Below are 19,949 nucleotides of genomic sequence, written 5' to 3' on the forward strand. Positions count from 1 at the left end.
GGCGAATTAGTGGAGGTCGGGCGTACATGACATTTGAGGCATAATTGTCACCACTTCCGCATTGTAGGATCCCTTGATCATTTACTCTACTTTTTTATTTCCTTGTGAATTAGTATTGCTCTGATAACCTTTGGGATTTGTATTGTTAAGTTGAGTTTTGTGTTTTGCGAGTTGGGGAATGTTGATTTGGGGAGCAGGGTGGCTCCAGGAGCATAAGGATGGGTGATTTAGAAGTGTGAATTCTCTTTCTACAGGTTTTGGGTTGTCCATTTTAGGGGAAGTTCCGCCAAATTTTTGGTAGAATTTCTTCTAAGGTGGGCCCCGCAGGGCCACTTCGGATTTCAGGGTGAAATTCGGGGCGGGTCTTGTCAGTTGGTATCAGAGCATTAGGTTGTCAGATTCTGTAGACTCATTTCTATCTTGTTACCTTATACGCTTGATGTTACACAGTACCTCCCGAGTGATGGCCCGACTGCAGCGGTTCCCCATCGTTTACTCTTCGGTGCTGATGTACTCATTAAGTGTGTAAGGTACATGTTTAGATGGTGTTCCTTTAGGTGTTATGCCTCTTGTACGCCGACCTCCTAGGGTTTTCGTTACGTAGTAGATTAGTCGCATGTTTTGCACATTTCCCTACTGATGGTAGAGTAAGACTACTCTACAATTTCGAGTTGTGCTACGATGTGTAATTCGAGGAAATGTTGTGGTTGTTTCTCCCTCGATGATAATAAGTTTGTTGGGCAAGATTTAAGGTGCGTGATCGGAGTTCGATTATGTGTTTGAGTGACCGTGATGAGCGACGATAGCTTTGGGTCGTCTTCGAATACCTTGAATCAAAATGGTTTTTGAAGTGGGACTAATAGTAATAGTGGTTCTGACTTTGAACTGAATTTCGAGGAATGTGTCACGTATACGTGGTTGATGTTGTGAGCATCATTTTGGAATGATACCTTGCAATTTACAAGGAAAACCAGATTGGAATTTTCCTCTTTGGACACTTTGTTCTGTTGACCTGACCATGACTGGTGGACATAGTTTTGTTCAAGTAAAGGAAATTGATTTTTGCCTCTTTGAGTTATGAATATGTCTTCTTAAGTTTTGGATCGTATTGAGTATGGAGATGGACTTAAGTGAGTTTTGAAGCCGTTTTGTGTTTTAAGTTTAAGCAGACGGACACTTAAAGTTTTGCAATAGAGTTTGATCTTGGTCAGTTAATAATGGAGAGGATTTGAACCAACTCTTTGTAAAGAATACTGTACGTGAGTGTGTGTCTTTGTGGGGCTGTGCTACTTGACAGTTTGATATATTTCATGGGAGAGAGTTCCCTTAGTTTACTCAGAAGTTATTTTAAGGCTTTATCAGAGTTCTAAATTTTTTTTGAGATCGGGTGAGATGTATTGTGACACGTTTGTTAACGATATATATTCTTGTGGTGATTAGTTCGAAATCGGATCCGGGTATTGTTTTGTGTGATTTGATGATGTTACGAGGAAATATCTTATGAATGGTGTTTTGTCGTCTTAGAAACTAGTGTTTTTGTCAGCGGAGGATGAACTATGTAGCGAAAGTTGGAAGTTGGAACCGATTAAAAGCACGAAAAGAAAGTATTGAGGTATTGAAAGGTTTCATAAATCAAGGACATTCGGATCGTCTTACGACGGCTGCGATCGTTTTGTTGCGCATGAGGGTACTATTAAGTGTCATTGGATATCCATTTGGGCGAGATTGTTGAACTTGGGATCAGGAAATGGTCGTAGGGACCCCACGGGGTGTCCATAGTAATTCAAGTGGAAGTACTATACGATATGGTTATGATTTTAGTTTAAATCTATTAGTTATGGTGAAGGTTGGTAGTAGTTTTCCTCGCGGGGCGACGCTAGTCAACAAGTTTAGGGATTCTGGTAGCATTCATTGACGGATTCCTCGATAAGTCCTTTGGGGACTACGGAAGAATCTCTTTCCTACTTGTGGATTTCGTTATTGCTTCGATATCTTTTTCCTTACTTCGTAAGTCGATTTTCTTTTTTTTACAGTATTTGGGGTGCCTTACACTCACGTAATCGACTTTAGTTTACCCTTGAGCCTTCTACTCTCGAAATTTTGCTTTATGTTCTGGTTGCACATTTGAGATAATTGCAGATTGCTTTGAACATAGGGTTTTTCTATCACGAGCGGAGGTGAACCTTTCTTTTGGAATATTGAGTTCGGCGGGGTTGCTATGGAATAGATCAAATTAAAATGTCTGGCAAGGTTTCAGTTTGAGAATCGTTAATTTTAAGAATTGAATCTCTTTTATAGTTGGTCAACTCTTGTATCGGATTTGGAACATTTATAAGTGTTGTTGGTTACAGTGTAGTCCAGTAAAGGGGTTGATACATACAGGGTTAAGAAAACTTTCCACAATGTTGTATCTGTAATAAAGTTGTCATGAGGTTTTGTCAGCTGGTTTGAGATGTTGCTATTTGGGTTGGTGAAGTAGTTATAAGAGAGAGTTTTCCCTAACTAATTAAGAAGCTATTCTATTTTGGATTGATCAAGATTCGAGTCTAACATCTAGTAATTCAGATTGAGGTACTCTCGGTAGTGAGAATTACTAAGGTATATGAATTAAGAATATCATTTGGGGCAATAGAGATCAACGATACTGACATAGATTCAACCAGATTTCCAGCCTATGACTATTATAGAAGTGTAGCCTCAGCTAAGAACAGTGTTAGTGCGATGCATCTCCTCCTGAATTCGAATCTTGGGTTAGAATAGATTGTGAAGTGACGGTTATTGCTTTGCACGAGGTTTCGAACGACGCGGTACTCATTGCGTGCCATTAAATAAACACTTTCATGTGAGGAATCTTAACAGTTTGGATTGAGAACGTTGACAATTAGTAGATTCCTTGAAACATATGTGATTTGGAAGAGTTTTCCACTACATTACAATTATAGGAAGTTTGTGAGGAACAACGCTAGTTAGCTAGTATAAGATACTATAGGTGTAGCTAGCAAGGTAGATATCAAATGAGTTTTCTTAGTTGACTCAGAACGTCATCTTATGGCTTGACCAATGATTTTAGTCAGGTATCTGAGTAGCGCAGCGGAAGTGTAGTGGCCCCTTAACCTACTTGATTAAGAACTTATAGGTTCATTCGAGGCTGACATTTTTTATGCTTGACAACTAAGGGACCTTTACGTGAACGATCTTCTATTAGGAATTTAAGCACAAACAAACAAGGAAGGAAGTGCTGTCCTTGTAGTTGCTAAGGAAGTTGTTGTTTTAGAATTGTCGATTAGCAACGACCATCTTGTGATTATCGCAATATTGATGGTGAATGGGTTGGATTGTCACTAAGCGACTTTTGTGAGGAACTTATGAATGCTATACTTTTAACAGGTGGTTTGTGACGTCATTATCAGGTATCATCTGAGCCAACCGTTGAAATGAATTTTCTTTTACACCGGAATTTATGTATGTGTGAGGTTATGGTGCTATAGGGTTCAGCAAGACAAGGGATTTGACTTCGGACGTGGATGATTTTGGATTATTAGCATGTTTTCATTGCTTTTGTAGTGGGGGATCATCAGAGTTTTGTTAGTTAGATTTGAGGTTGAATGGGAAGTTTAATCTAAGGAAGAGTTGTTAAGTTTTAAGATTGTTGTATATTGAACCAGTTGGAGTTAACGATTTCATTCCTCACTTAATGAAGACTCTCTGTGACGTTTGGAAATCAGTCTACTCCTTAGACGGTGGAAATCAATCAGATTACAATGACTGGCCATATTTCAGCTTGAGGACTGTTCCTTTTGTGTGTTGATTCCTTTATCTTATTTAGCCAACTCTTGGACTAGATCTAAAGTTAATTTCTACATGATTTGAGCAGGCTTGCACAGTTTTTTTTTCATACGCTATGATCGTCATTTTTGTTTAGTCGACGAACTATCTTCTTGAAGAATGCTGTATTTCAGATTGTTATATGCGTCCTACTTCTATTTCGGCGATATGAAATTTCGAGGACGAAATTTTTATAAGGAGGGGAGATTGTAACGTCCCGAACCCAAATTCACCCGTTTACTAGTCATTTGGACGGTAAACGACCTTTACTTTCACTTTTACTTTCGGTTTAGTACCTTTAGTGGCCCTAAAAGTTGACTTTTTGTTCGGGTCAAAATTTGAGAAAAGTTTCTTCATGGAAGTTGTAGAGGACGTTAAACCGAGCGCGTGCATATGTGGTTCGTAAAAATCGGAGCTCGTATGCGATAGTTATAAGCGAAATAGTAAAGTTACTGTTTACGGTTACTGTTCATGGTAAGTTTCTATAAATAGCCAAGTTACTGTGGTAAGTTTCCATTTTTGGAAACTTACCCGGCCTTTTCTCTCTCTTCTCCCCCGACATTTTCTTCCTCTTCGGCCCGATTTCTTCTCCCTCCGGTTTCTTCCTTCTCCGGCCGACCCACGACGGAATCCGGGCACCGGCAGGTTCGCCTCCTCCTCCTTGTCACGCCTGGGGTGGTGTTTGGCGGTGGCTCGACCGGTGGAGCTCGGAATTGAGCTGTGAAGGTTACTGTAGCCGATCGGAACTTTCATCGATTTCCGGCGATTCCGGCCGTTTCCGGCCACGAAATTGGCATCGAAGGTTCGGTTTTCATCACTGATCATTTCCCCTATGGCCTTGTGTCACGATTTGTTGTGTAGAAGTCGAATTGATGAATTGAAATTTTAGGGTTCTTGAGAAATTTCTGGGCTTGTGTTCATCGGCCGAATTGGAGCTCTTTCAGGTAAAATTGGAACTTGTTGTAGTTGAATGAATGGTTGGGTGTGTTGAGTAGATGCTACTGTCCAAATTTGGTGGCCATCGGAGGTGGTGGCCGCCGGCGCGTGGGGCCCACGCGCCGCCACTGTTGGTGGCGCGTGGGGCCCACGCGCCGCCACTGTTGGTGGCGCGTGGAGGCGTGTAGGGCAGTGTTTTAATTCCAGTTTTTAGCCCATTAAATTCTATAAATGTTGTAGAGCTTGTATGTGAAGTTTGGTGATTTTTGGAGAAACTTGGAATTAATTATGAATTTTTGAAGTTTAGGGTTTCGATTATCGAATTACGAGAATCCGACCGTCGGATATCTCTCGGTTCTGCTTTGGAACCTTTAAATTAACGAATTGGTATTAGTGGTATAATTTGGACTGAATCCGAGGAGAATGGGAGATGTAAATTATGAGGAATTGAGTTTAGGAATTATATTAAATTGTTGAATAATTATTCACGGAATATAATCGTGTACAGGATGTCGTACCGAGCCCTGGCTCGATGAAGGAACTCGTATACGTGATCGTCGGAATAGTACTGTGAGTGGACTTTTGTTTTAAATAATGATGCATGCGTTTATTTCTTGAATTAATTCTTTATTTAATTATCATATTACTTTTCAAGCGTATTATTTGTTTCCGGAATTTGATTATTGGTTTATCTCATGGATTGGCTTTCAATAATGATTTTCTGAGATGGATTATGATTTACCTCGGTCATGAATTTCGGATATTAATTCGTTATGCTCGGATTCGAGTTTGTGATTTATGTTGATTTCCGGAGTTTCATATTTAATTTCATTCATCGATTTGAGATTTCTGAAAGATTTTCGAAATGGGATTTCGATGGAATTATTTCTTATTTATTTTTTGAATATGAGTTTATTTTTGGCATTGGGAATGCCTTGATGATGATTTTGGAATTGGTTTTGTTTCGAATTATGGAGATTATGATTTATTATTATTTCTCGCATTTTTGCTATTGATTTGAGATATTCTTGGCGTGTGGGACACGTCGTTGGAAATTCATTTGCGAGAGTTGGGGGAAGCTTTATGTATTTTGGATTTACTGGATTTTCGGTTATGTTTCCCTGTGCCATACTGAGGGGTGATTTTATCATGCTAGCATTGATTTTCCGCCTTTGTGGCGCAGGTTACTGTCTCTGTGACAGTAATTCTGTAGCCCAGTATCCTATCGCTACACTTAGTGGCGTAAGGGTATATTACTGGAGTTATGGGAGTTCTTTAGCCTGGGAGGCTATCACCCAACCAAGCCTGCGTGGCTTATTCGTATGGCTATCATCTTCCCCTACTTATACTATTTTTGACTAGCGGGGACTAGTCTGAGTTTTCTTAACCAACGGGGCTGGACTTATATTTTCGAGTATTGAAATTTCAATCTTTTACTTTGTTGTTTTGACTAGCGGGGCTAGTCGGTTTTCTGGAGTTCAACGTTTTTCGGATTATTTTCTTAAGTGTTCTATAAATGTTGCATGCATCCGGATTTTATATATCGAAAAATGTGGGAAAGTATGAAGTTTTATTTTGTTTTATTCATATTAAATTATTTATTTTTGTCCACTCACGCTAACGTTTTTATGTACTTTCCCCTGGGCCCTTCGGTTTCAAATGCCCAGTTTGCAGGCGAATTAGTGGAGGTCGGGCGTACATGACATTTGAGGCATAATTGTCACCACTTCCGCATTGTAGGATCCCTTGATCATTTACTCTACTTTTTTATTTCCTTGTGAATTAGTATTGCTCTGATAACCTTTGGGATTTGTATTGTTAAGTTGAGTTTTGTGTTTTGCGAGTTGGGGAATGTTGATTTGGGGAGCAGGGTGGCTCCAGGAGCATAAGGATGGGTGATTTAGAAGTGTGAATTCTCTTTCTACAGGTTTTGGGTTGTCCATTTTAGGGGAAGTTCCGCCAAATTTTTGGTAGAATTTCTTCTAAGGTGGGCCCCGCAGGGCCACTTCGGATTTCAGGGTGAAATTCGGGGCGGGTCTTGTCAAAATTAGCTAGGAGTTCTTCCACCAAGAAACGGGCACTTTAATCTAAATGAAAATAATTAAATGACTAGGCTCACGGTAAGCCTAGGGTGCTAAGGTTCAAACAGTATTACATTTTCTTACCTGCCTTGCTACGTGAAGGGTGTTATCATGCATAGCTCTATTCTCAACTAATTGACCTAGAAGGGTGTTATCTGAAGCCTAATTAATTGAAATCATGAAGTTCTAAAGTAGATAGCAAAAGGCCTAACACAAGTGTTAGATACTAGAGAAATTTTGATAAATAACCTCTTTTAGGTGTGTGGATTGACTTTTAACCATGTTTTTTCAAAGAGTTGAAAAATGACCATATTAATGAATCAAAAGTCTTAACTGCCCCTATTTAGATTTGTGTAACTCGTATCTTTTCTTCTTATCTTTCTCAATTCCCACGATTATGCAAGCTACTCTTCTCCTAATTTTTTATTTATTTAAAACAACACTAAAATATGTTGAGAAGCAGTCGAATGTGGATCGGAAGAAAAAGAAAAACCAATACCTGGAATCCAAGAGATTTCACATTATACAAAAATTACTCATGTTCAAGATCCCTTAAAGCACAGAGAAAGAAACCAATTAGATAGGAAATCCCAAAATCAATGGACGAAACTGTATCATCATCCAATGAACAATTAGGCTCACGCCGAATAAGGACTTTCATACCCGTATTTGATTTTCCTTCATTGCTCATTCTAGGTTTGATTTCCCTTTTTGTCTCTTTCTGGATTGCGTTTCTTCTTTTCTATAAACTGACAGGGATAAATACACGATGAATCCATCTTTGCTCCAAAACTACCACAACGTCCAAATTCTCTGAGATCATGCGTGTGGTAGTTTTTCATATTGACAAAGTAGTTTTTCCTCTATTTCTCTTATTGTAGGTTAGAAACTTAGATGGTAGTTTTTCATAGGGTTTTACAGTCATGCCTATTGAAACTATTATTTTTATGTTTTTGAGATTTTTTGTTACCTTGGTTTTTTGGACAATTGAAAATTTGGTGAAGCCTTTGACACCAAAAGAGGGTCTGGCTTTATAGTAGTAGAGATTTGTTTGTCGACAAAATATTGTGCTCATGAATTATGTCATCAACAGAAGCATTGGTAGTGGTTATCCCTTCAAACTACTATAGCACATTACAAGAACATGAACTAATGCCCAATGAAAACCAAGGACTAAAATATCCAAGATATCCTCGAAATTTTCGTTTTTTACAAGTATCGATATTAATTTTAATATCTTTCAATATGTTATTTTTAGTATATTTTTAACTAATCATAAAACTTTTATGAGTTCTATCCAAAATTTTCGTAAAATTTCCATTGATATTCGATATTTTCTTGATATTTCCTTCGAATTTTTTTTTTTTTTGAACTATCGATATTTCCATGATTTTCGATATTTTGGTCATTGGTGAAACAACAAATTAACATGCAAGGGTACAAGGTACAATATCAAGTTACAAGCATGATAGAGACAAAGCTAGAAGACCTTGATAATCTACTATTTTGTACAATCTGGGTGGAGTACACGAAGGATGAGATTCAAGAATAACCATTTATTTCAACTTAAGACAGAGGTTCTCTCTCAATCTTCATATGAGAAAGAGAGAGAGAGAGAGAGAGAGAGCAACTTGGGTATTTGATAAAGTTCTTGAATCCGTTCATGAATCTTCTCAAAAAAAAAAATCCGATCATGAATGAATGATGAAGCATGCTGGTTGGGAAAAGAGAGAGAAAGAAGAATGCCGGTTGGGAAAAGAGAGAGAAATTTAAATGAGGGTATTTGGGACTTTTGATCCCTTTATATTGTTATTTTTCAACTTTTTGGAAAACATGGTTAAAAATCAATTTGAATGTTTAAAATAGGTCATTTATCAAAATTTCTCTAGATACTAGGTTATTAGGAAAACACTTTACACAAATAGGGCCGAGTTGCGTGGTTGTTTCTTGTAAAACATGCAATAATATATAAGGTGGTTGTCTACATGCTTCAAACTATAGATCATAGAATATACTTCTATTTATGCATCCACAAAGAATAGATAATCGAATCATCAATGATTAAATAGAATCTAAATTTCATTCAAATATAAGAATTTAGAAAAAGAGCATTAATCATCCATGAAAATCATGTCTAGGGCTTCTCAAGCTTAATTTGTTGGAGCTTTCTTTTTGGTTAGTACTGGTGATGTTCCAACCTGGGCCATTGGGCCTTGTCCTCGGCATAGCTGGGGTAATTAGTGGATTGGGCTCCTCTAAATCTATTTATTGGGCTTAGGATCTGGCATATATTAACTTGGATTTTGTGCTTGGGCTGCTCCAAAATTATATGGAGAGTGTTTTACTACCCTTACCCATTACTTCTATTTGGTTTACAGGTTAGGTGGTCAGTCTGTTGGGGTAACCCCTATGTCTCTTTGCTTACAACTATCATTTGTTTTCTTTGCATTTAATCGAAGGGTATCTGATTGTACCACAATTGATTGCATTGATTTATGGATATTCAACTAATTTGGTTAAGTGTGGCAAGACGAGATTTTGGACAGTAGACTGAATAAGCACGCATCATTGTACTAGTAAATGGTACTGGATTTCCTTTAACTACTTAGCCACTGATTTAGGGCACATGTATATAAATAAATATCTATTGTAAATATGTGTGTGTGTGTGGGTGGGTGGGTGGGTGGGGCCATGAATTTTGTGAAATCTTTCTTCCTTTTAACAAAAAAAAGTAATATTTATAAAAAAAATGTCACTTTTTTTTTAAGACAAGTATTTTAAAAAAAATGTCACTAAGGCCTTAGCCTTGTGGCATGGATTAAAGTACTGTAGAGAATTGAGACCAAGGAATGTGGCAGTTTATGGTGATACAGTTAATGTGCTTAATGGACTGAATTCTTCTGGATGGGACCTTAGTGATATTGGAGGAGTTTTGGATGCAGTAAGTTTGATATAGTTTCTTAGAAACATGTGAAGAAACGATCTAATTTGGTGGCTCATAAATTGGCAAGATCAGCTTTGTTATTGGTGCAAGCTATGTTTTGTAAAGTAGTAGGGCCTTCTTGGCTCCATGATTTAATTGATGTTATGTAATTTCGCTAACTCTGTGGGGATTCTCAGTTGGAGAACAATTTGTCCCCGTATGGATGTATTCATAACTCAACACTCCTCGATCCATAAGTTCCATTAAAAAAAAAAAAAAAAAACCACACATTGACTAAGGAAAAGAAAACACAAACCAAGATAAGCCTGCAAACAAGCTGTAAACAAAGCCCAACAAAGAAACTGAAAAATCTAGACCCATAAAAGCCCCAAAGCGTAGTTTTGCTATTAGTTGACCAACTATTGTAATCAAAAGGGAGCAACCGCCACCACCATCAACCAGCCACCACCGCGAATCCCATTGCTATACCAACCAACAAAACTTTCTCCGTCTGCCAAAAGCTAACCAAAATATCTATAAGCTAAAGCCTTGAAACCAACCGAAACAGACCAAATCGAACCCCAGTCTCATGCCTTTCACAACAGATCAACAAAAATATATAAAACAATATATGAAGTTGAAGAAGTCGAAACCACCATGGTAATTTTCACTATTACCAAAATTAGTGTGAACTCATCCGAAAATTTACCAACTTGACCCATGCCAAAACCTACATAATCAAACTGGAAACTTATTTAGCCGATCGCAAGTTCGCAACCATTTTGTTCGTCTAGGCAATGTGACCATACCCTTGCCCACAAATTGTCTATGCGAGCAACAATGACAACAAATCAAGTCTAGAAAGTTCGTCGCCCAACCATGTCATAACCTCTTCGCCTGGCCACCCACCGTTTGAAGTCGAAGTAGTACCGTTTTCTTCATCTTGACGATGATACCATATCACTGGCAGTCTGGCCACCAATTATCCATTAGGTTTCTAGTCAACCGAGTCAAGAAACTGTTCTTAAAATGTGATTTGTTGTTGCTCCTCACGCTATAAGCTTAGGACTTTTTCAGGTTTAATGGTATGCCACTAACTTCACCTAGCTAAGACGTGAACCCCAGTACCATCATCACCCAACGAATAAAGTACAAAGCCTCCCTTCATCTCTGTGCAACATCCCATCAGACTGAACACACATTCTCTCTCCCCTTGTTACACCAACCGTTGTTTTAACAAACAAAAAGCTCTAAAGCACGTACCCCTTGGTGCTGAAAGAACAAGTTAGAGCTCACCATCCTTTTCCATTCCTTCAATCACACTCATCAACGATCGATGAGGTTAAAAACATCCTTGAAATCCAAGGTACTCCACCCATGCACAAAACTTTTTCGAATCTTCAGATTCAAGCTCAAAAAGCCCTTCTTTATAAGACCCCGTCATATTCGTCCTCACTACACAAAGGTGCAAACGGTTCCCAAGAAGAACAAAATGACTGCATTGTTCCAGTCAGCTTTCCGTTCACTGAGGAAGCCAAAAGGAATGGACAGACTAGCAGCGATCAAGAGTTTCTCCGAGAAAGGTGACCACAGAGTGCTTCCTCCCTCACCAGTTACACCAGCCTATGTGAAGGCAATGGCTGAAAAAACAGTAAATTCGGATCACGAAGAAGTGCAAGATGCATGCAGGAGTTTTGAGAACTATTTGGTGGAGATGATTGTTGAAGAAGGGAAAGTGAGGGACTTGACAGATGTGGAAGAGCTTCTGTATTGCTGGAAGAACCTGAAATGCCCTGTTTTTATTGATTTGGTTAGTAGATTCTACGGAGAGCTTTGCAAGGACCTGTTTTCACCTGACACTGATGGAAGTAGTAGCTCATAGTGATTCCGCAATCCAACTCCTTTTTCTATATGCCAAGTCAGTTCGCTGTCCACACACAGAGGCTTAATTCTTTTTTCTTCCATCTTAAGTCATAAATTCTTTTGTAATATGCGATATAAACGCTGAATCGAAGTTTTCAAGTAGTAATCTATTAACAGTTCAGAAAGCAATTAACCAGATCCATGCAGAGTGCAGCCCATCCATAGTTTAATATAGTTATGTCAAAACAGGAAGGTTGAAACTTGAAAACTATGGACTCAGCTTGGAGGCTAGGGTTGAGCTAACTATTGACATTTTCATACCAAAAGAAAGTTAGGTTCAGTTGAATGTCAGTCAGTAAACATCACCAAGTTGCGATTACAACTCTCATTTTGAAAGATACACACGAGACTTCACTAATGTCTCTAACATTCTAAATCCTGGCATCACCATAAACTCGACCTGTCCTCCATCTGAGACAGCTGCATCTTCCCCATCCTCCACCACCGACTCCATATAAACATGTGAGAATTTGCTTCCTCTTTTGACAGCAAACATTTTTGCTTCAGAATCTATCATAGGTGCAATGCTGTGCAAAACCCAAACCCACCTTGCCATTCTTGCAAATATTTGGTAGAATGACGTTCTTGGATGCTTGCCACTCAATACAAGCGTCCTGTGATCCAGATTCCCAAAGAACCGCGTTTCCATCATTGGATGAACAACTTGTAGATACTTTTCTCCACAATATCGGGCAAAATCTGAGTCTGGGTTCTCAATCAAGGCATCGATGGGATCATCATATCTCATAATACCATCCACATTACAAGATTTTAATGATGACCCATAAAACATTCTCCTTGCAATGTAAGCTTCAAATGCATACTTCTTGTGGGACCTCTTCAAGTAAGCAGCTTCAGCTTCTACTGCCTTTGCCGCCAGATCCAAGTCCCATCCTGTGGCTTTCATCAAGCTGATTAAAGGCTTTGCGAAGTCATGAATTGATTTCGATGCAGCTCTGAAAGTATCCTGAAATCTTGTAATGGTCCAAACCCTTGCAGTCTTCCTTTGCAAACTTATCTGCCTTACCTTCTCAGCCAGTGTCGCATTCACCAAATCCAAATCCCTAAGCTCTTTTTGCAGGCAGATTATCTCAGAATTGTTTACTTCCATTTGCAACTTAAACTCTTCTAGCAGCTTCTCATTCAATTCAATTTTCTTCCTGAGAATATCAGAACGAGAGGACTCTGACTTCAGCTTCACAAACTGCTTCTCCTTATATGCGCGCTTCATCTTGCATATTGCTTCAAGCTCAGCCATAAAACGCTCATCTGCAGCTATAATCTTTTTCGGGTTGTATGGTAAATGAGCTTCCTGGAGCTGAACATAAGCCAACTTCAGCGTCGAAACAATGTCGAATAACTTGGATAACTCCTCATCTCCACATATTTTGCTTTCTCTCGTAACTTCAACAGGTTGGGGATGGACCTTCACCCCACCACACTCGGTGTCCTCAGTCACATCGCTGCCATCTTCACCCGAAGGAGCATTATTGCTGTTGTGAGGTTGGTGCACTCCAATGGATCTCAATTTGCAAACTTTGGCAAACTTGGAGACAATATCAGATATGTTTGAGGAGGGTTTAAGGGGTTTAGCCCCAGCTGATTCCATTCCTCAAAACCCTCAGAACTACTGATGCTTCAAATCTAACAACAACGGAACTCACTATCTTTTTTGCTTCCACTAAATAAACTACCAATCTGATATTAGTGGGCTCAATGTGGGCTAAGCAAATCCTTCAAACCCCCAAAACAAGAACCACAATTCCTGGGTAACAAACACCCACTAATATAAGACTACCACTAAAGCTACAAAACAAATGCAAAGGGTTTTAGAGCTTATCCATGAATCCTCACAACCTAGAGCTTGTACAGCTTGAAAACCAAAGACCCAGAATCAAACCAAAAATAGAAACCAAAATTTCAACTAGAACAGACCGAAAAGGAACAAACTTTCAAAAAACCCACAAGCCAAAGAGCAACAGTAGCACATTTGGGAGAGCTAACCTTGTTGGGTCTCCAATGTCCAGTCTCAGCAGTCAGAAAATGGGTTTCACTGTTTCAGGCTTTGAGTTTGGTTTGGATTTATTATAACATATATTTTTTCATTTTTCATAATTCATACAAATCCAAATTATAAAAAAACGCGGTGTTATTGAAGAACGTGAGGTTCGAAATATTGACAAAAAAGCTGTATAAATCAATGTAATATTTATTTCATGGGGAAATGGAGCTGAACCGAACCGGGAATCTCTACTGTTTCAGAAGAGAGAACCCTCCTGCCACCATTTTGAAATTCAAAGCGTTTTTTCTTTTATTATTATTATTATTGAGATTTTAGGGAAAGAAGCGCACACGAGTTTAAAAATCTGTGACCGCACGCGAGTTTCTTTTACTTCTGTGTGTCAGAGCGTCACGCGAGTTTTTGGATTTCCAGATTGAATATCAGCCGTCCAACGGTTGTAGTGGGCCGCAGTGAAATCGAGCTTTGTGTTTTTCTATTCGGTTGTTATCGGGATTTGGATCGGGTATTTGAATCCGGCTCCAAAAGGGTGATTCTAGTCGGAATAAGGAGGTCAAAATACAAAATTATGTTTTTTTTTTTTCGACAAAAAAAAAAAAAAAAAAAAGAGATCTGGGTTTGAAAGAGGGTGATTGTACTCGGATCTTCAAATTTTGTATTTGCTTATTTGGATCTTCCTTCATTTTTTTTCTTCCTAAAACTTCTTATTTTACCACTCTCATTATGTTTACACCGTATATATATGACCTTCCAATAAAAGATTTATTTTTTATTGTCATTTGAAGAGATTCTTTGTGTGACTCACTTTTTGATCATCTATCTCAACCGTTTGATTTTTAGCTATTCATGCGTAAATCACTTTTGTAAATTTTCAATCAAATTGATAATCGTTAAAGCATTTATTATCGTGATTTACCATTATAAACATGAACGGTTCAGGTTGGACAGATTTGGTTCGTCCATCACATTAATCTAGTTCAGTACCTTAATGATTATCAATTTAACTAAAAATTTGCGAAAGTGATCTACTCATATAGACCTAAAGACTGAACGGTCAAGGTGCTAGTATGTGATTGAAAAATTGGTTCTACAAACAATCCCTTTAAATGGCCAAAAAAAAAATGATCTCTTACTAGAAGGGCCTTGTATGTGTGTGTGTGTGTGTGTGTGTGGGCGCACATATATATGACCCTTCTAGTGAGGGATCCCTTTTTTGGCCATTTTAAGGGATAGCTTATGGGTCTAACCACCTTTCGATCATATATCCACATCTCCACAATTCAGTTTTTAGGTTTATATGAGTAGATCACCTCTTAAATTTTAAGTCAAATTGATAATCATTAAGGCATTCAAAATTGTGATTTACAATTTTTTTTTTTTGAGAATGACTAAAGTTTTATTCAAATAAGATAAAGATTACACCATATGGAAAAAATCGGTGGAGGAAAATTCCCCACTCTCTTCCCTACTAGAACGAGTTACGGGTCTATCATCACCGATGACATCCATGAGCCAAGAGGGCCCAATCCCGAACCAACTATGACGCCCATTTAACTGGGCTACAAACTGAGCAACACCATGAGCAGCACCATTTGCCACCCTAGAAACATGATGAACACTTCGAATACCGACATACCCCAGTAAGAATTTAATCTTCTCTACTAACACTCCTTCCCCTGCCAGACAATCCTCCTCCCTGTTTATCAAATTAACAGCCTCCAAACAATCGGTTTCCACCCTCTCAGGCCGCCAATCATGCTCTATCATCATCTCAAGCCCCAGGATCACTGCCTGCAACTCAGCAGCACAAGGCTTAAGGCGGCTTTGGAGCCGCTCACCCACCGCAAGTAGCAGTTCACCATCACTTCCCCTTATAACACAACCTATGCCCACCTGATTTCCATTATCAAGGACAGATGCATCACAATTAAGTTTCATCATACCTTGAGATGGAGGAGACCACCTAGCCTGAACAATGGAATTAGACATTGTACCACACCTACCTACCTGCTCTCGTACTTGCACCGCAAGCAAGTTATTCCAAATAGAATAACATTGCTCATAAATGATCACTGCAGGTCTAGGTTGACCCCCATGCACTATCACGTTCCTTTCTTTCCAATTATTCCACATCATAATAACCAAAAGTTTAACTTCATCCACTGTCAGAACTTGAATAGCATAATCAAGATAGGAGGAAAAGTCAGTCCACATACCCGGTTCCAATTTCGAATAAAATCTCGCCCTTTCCAACACCGCAACACTAAAAGAACACTCCCATGTTACGTGCAAAGGCGTTTCATTAGCTAATTGACACCTCGGACACAGTGAACTGTTCGAAATACGTCTCTGGTAAAGTGACCACATACACGGCATAAAACCAGTCGAACATCTCCATAGAAAATGACTCATCTTAGGAGGGATTTTGAGTTTCCAAAGATGTTTCCAATGATCCGAAACCACCGGTACTGGTTGCTGTCCATTCCTTTCCAATCTAGATTCTTTCATTGCCAACCAGTACGCACTCTTCACTGAAAACTTCCCATGCTTGTTTTGATTCCAAATCATTCTATCCTGACCAGTAAATCGAGTGAGAGGTATTTCAAGAATAGCTTCCACCTCCTGACATGTACCAATCTGCTCCAAGCGTTGTACCTCCCAACCACCCTCCTCCGAGATCAGCTCCGCAACTCGCATATTTAAATCCAATCCCGTTTTCCAGGTCACACCAAAACCTTGAATACTCGGAACCCAAGGATCCTGAAATACTCTGACACTACGACCATTACAGATTCTCCACCTTAACCCTTTAACAAGCAACTCCTTTCCCCATATAATAGCACGCCAAATATTAGACAGATTAGACCCCAAGTCAGCCTCTAAAAACAAACTTCGAGGGAAATAGCGAGCCTTTAACATTTTTCCCACAAGAGAGTTCCCTTCACCAAGTAATCTCCACCCTAGTTTAGCAACCAGAGCCTTATTAAAATTCTGTAACTCCCTAAATCCCATGCCTCCCTCTTTCTTTGGTACGCACATTGCTTCCCATTTCCTCCAATGAATCCCCCTACCTCCAGACTTCCCCCACCAAAACCTTGCTAAGTGCTTATTAATATCTTCACAAACACCCACTGGCAACTGAAAAACACTCATGGTATAGGTCGGTATCGACTGGGCGACAGCTTTGATTAGGATTTCTTTGCCTCCTTTTGACAAAATTTTGCCTTCCCACCCTTGCACACGTTTCCAAACTCTATCTGCCAGACCCTTAAACATCTTCTTTTTGCTCCTTCCAGTAACCGTAGGCAGCCCTAGATATCGTTCATGACACGGTACAATCCTCATATCCAACACCTCACCACACATCTCTTTCACAGAGTTTGAAGTTCTAGGGCTGAAACTCATTGCAGACTTTTCATTACTAATTTTCTGACCAGAAGCAGCTTCATAAACAGCAAAAATCTCCTTCAATTTAAGACAATCCGGCATCGATGCATCACAAAAAAGAAGACTATCATCCGCGAAAAATAGATGTGAGACCGAAGGAGCACCTCGTGCTATAGCCACCCCGTGCAAAAGTTTCTCCCTCTCAGCTTTTCTCAACAACGAAGAAAAACCTTCAGCCACCAAGAGAAACAAATAAGGAGAAATTGGATCCCCTTGACGGAGACCCCTTGTCGGAATAATTCTACCAAATGGGCGCCCTTGAATTAACACTGAGTAAGTAACTGTTTGGATGCAGGCCATGACCAATGATATAAATCTGTCCGGAAATCCCAACTTGATCAACATTCCCTTCAAAAAATCCCACTCCACCCTATCATACGCCTTGGCCATGTCAAGCTTCACCGCTACCTTCTGTCTATTCTTCTTTCCCCGTCTCTTCAAATTATGAATTGTTTCAAAAGCAGCAATAACATTGTCATGTATCAATCTCCCTGGGACAAATGCGCTCTGAAACTCCGATATTACTGATGATAGAACCTGCTTCAACCTATTTGCCAAAGTTTTCGAAATCAACTTATATAACACATTACACAAACTGATTGGTCGAAACTCTGTAACCTTCTTAGGATCATCAACCTTCGGGATCAAAGCAATTAAAGTGTGATTCAATCCATCAATCGTACCTTGACCATTAAGGAAACCCAAACATCTAGCCACAACATCATCCCCAACTGTAGACCAATACTTCTGATAAAAAATTGGAGGCATACCATCAGGCCCTGGGGCCTTCGTAGGTCCCATATCCTTCAAAGCACATTCAATCTCACTTCTAGTAAATGGTCTTGATAGACGATCAGCATGCTCCATAGAAATTCTTCCCTCTACAGCACCAAAAACCTCATCACCCAAGGACCTACTATCAGCAGTAAAAAGTTGACGAAAATACTGAACAAATACACATCCAACATCAACCTGCCCCGTTCTCCACCTATTATCCTCCCCTAGAATACCCCTTATTTTGTTAATACTTCCACGCTGCCGAGCAAAACTATGAAAAAATTTAGTGTTGCGATCCCCATGCTTCAACCAGTTCACCCTTGACCGCTGACACCACATAACCTCTTCTCTTTCTAAAACTTTGTCCAGATTTAACTCCAGATCTCTCCTCTGCTGCAAGACCTCTTCTGAAGGGTATTGACGTTGGATTGCATCAATCTGCTCTCTCAATTCATTAACAGCCCGCCTAACACTCCCAAACTTTTCTTTTTCCCAACCCTTTAATAAACATGTGATACGATAAAATCAAGCGTTAAACTTAACCATGCAAGATGTAGTCGTTAGCAATACAGAGTAAAAGGATCGTTCGATTCCAGAGATTGAGGGTAACTTTATAATTCACACAAAAGAAAAGAAAACTAACCAGCACACAATAACAAACAAACAATTAAACTAACTAAAAGAAAACAAACGCAAAGAAATAGGGGAAGGAGAGGAAGCAACGAAAATAGAAGAAAAGAGAACAAAAACAATATTTTGGGGGTTTTTGTGGTTTTCACGAAATAAGAAGAGAAAGCAAAGAAAACAATTTTAATTTTTGGTTTTGAGAAAACAAGATGGAGAAAATGTTATAGACTCGGAAATCCACCACCAATTACGTTCGAACAATGTTAAGTTAACCTAGTTTCAACTACTAAGGTGTGAACATAAACCAACCAAGAAACAAGTTGGAGCAGATCATGTCTCTTATTAATGTTTCTCTAAGTATTTAGTCTACGTGAACGCATAATAGCTAAACATATCAAACATGCAATCAAGATATAGAACTTTATCCTATCAACAACACATATAGTGTCATCATGTTTGAAGCATTAAGATCTCATGGAAACGATTGGCTATAGAGTTGCATCCTAGTGTGGATCACCTACCTAGCACGCTCTTCTAATTGTTTAAAACATCAGCTTTTGTCCAACGCCTTGCATACTTGTGGATTAGAAAACAAGATGATTAGGTGAGTTATTTTCTAAATCTTACCTCCAATTATATGCATAAATCCTATGTTTGCGACCATAAAACTAACACATGCAAAAGTTGTCACGCCCCGAATTTTGAATAACATAAATTCAAATCCGAAGCATGAATTATACAACTTAATAGAATAAATGTCCTGAATTTTCTTCTCAAAATAACCACACCTCACGACACTCAAAATTCAAATCTCAAAAACCTCGAGTTAATTATTACAACTCACTCTTACAAAGTAAAATTGTAAAGCTCAACATGAGCATAACAAACCTCACAAGATGTTGTAACTCAAGTACCACAACTCTAAGCAGCCTGATCACCGCCCTGGTTCTCCTGACCTGTAGGATTACCCGCTACACCGTTTGAATAGTGTACCGGGATTGCAACAATACAAACCCGGTAAGCTTTTTGCAAAGCTCGTATGAGTAAATGAAAGGATTGCACGATTTAAAGTAACAAAATCAACTCAAGCACATTTTAATTTTGTTTTGCATAATAATTGAAGTGTTGTACACTTCAAGTATCAATCAACTCACATCTCACAATGACTACTCAAAAACAAACAACTTCTCACTCAATATATACTCACAGGCTTATGATTTATTTATATAAATCATCCCATGCAGTATATTATACTTACAGGCTTATGATTAATTATATTAATCACCCCATTCAGAATATCATACTTACAGGCTTATGATTAATTATATTAATCACCCCATTCAGTATGTCATACCCAAGGGCATATGATAACTCGTTTATCCCCCAAGCA

General features: G+C 38.9%; 2 protein-coding genes across 3 annotated transcripts; one reads left to right on the forward strand and one right to left on the reverse strand.

Moving 5' to 3' along the window:
* Positions 1 to 11,008: 11,008 nt before the first annotated feature.
* LOC133732520 (transcription repressor OFP17-like) lies at positions 11,009 to 11,805 on the forward strand. Its single transcript, XM_062160088.1, has one exon. The coding sequence runs from the start codon at positions 11,102 to 11,104 to the stop codon at positions 11,645 to 11,647; it is 546 nt and encodes a 181-aa protein (XP_062016072.1). The 5' UTR covers positions 11,009 to 11,101; the 3' UTR covers positions 11,648 to 11,805.
* Positions 11,806 to 11,884: 79 nt separating this feature from the next.
* On the reverse strand, positions 11,885 to 13,802 carry LOC133732519 (protein GRAVITROPIC IN THE LIGHT 1). Of its 2 annotated transcripts, none has more exons than XM_062160085.1 (2): positions 13,693 to 13,802; positions 11,885 to 13,494 (listed from the first exon to the last, which is right to left on the reverse strand). In XM_062160085.1, exon 2 carries the CDS (start codon positions 13,295 to 13,297, stop codon positions 12,014 to 12,016), a length of 1,284 nt encoding a protein of 427 aa, XP_062016069.1. In that variant the 5' UTR covers positions 13,298 to 13,494; positions 13,693 to 13,802; the 3' UTR covers positions 11,885 to 12,013. The 2 variants fall into 2 exon arrangements, with proteins under 2 accessions (XP_062016069.1, XP_062016070.1); XM_062160086.1 differs by having other exon boundaries at positions 11,885 to 13,453; positions 13,693 to 13,777.
* Between the last annotated feature and the right edge of the window lie 6,147 nt (positions 13,803 to 19,949).

Source organism: Rosa rugosa, chromosome 2 (genome assembly GCF_958449725.1).
Source record: "Rosa rugosa chromosome 2, drRosRugo1.1, whole genome shotgun sequence".
Lineage (NCBI taxonomy): Eukaryota > Viridiplantae > Streptophyta > Magnoliopsida > Rosales > Rosaceae > Rosa > Rosa rugosa.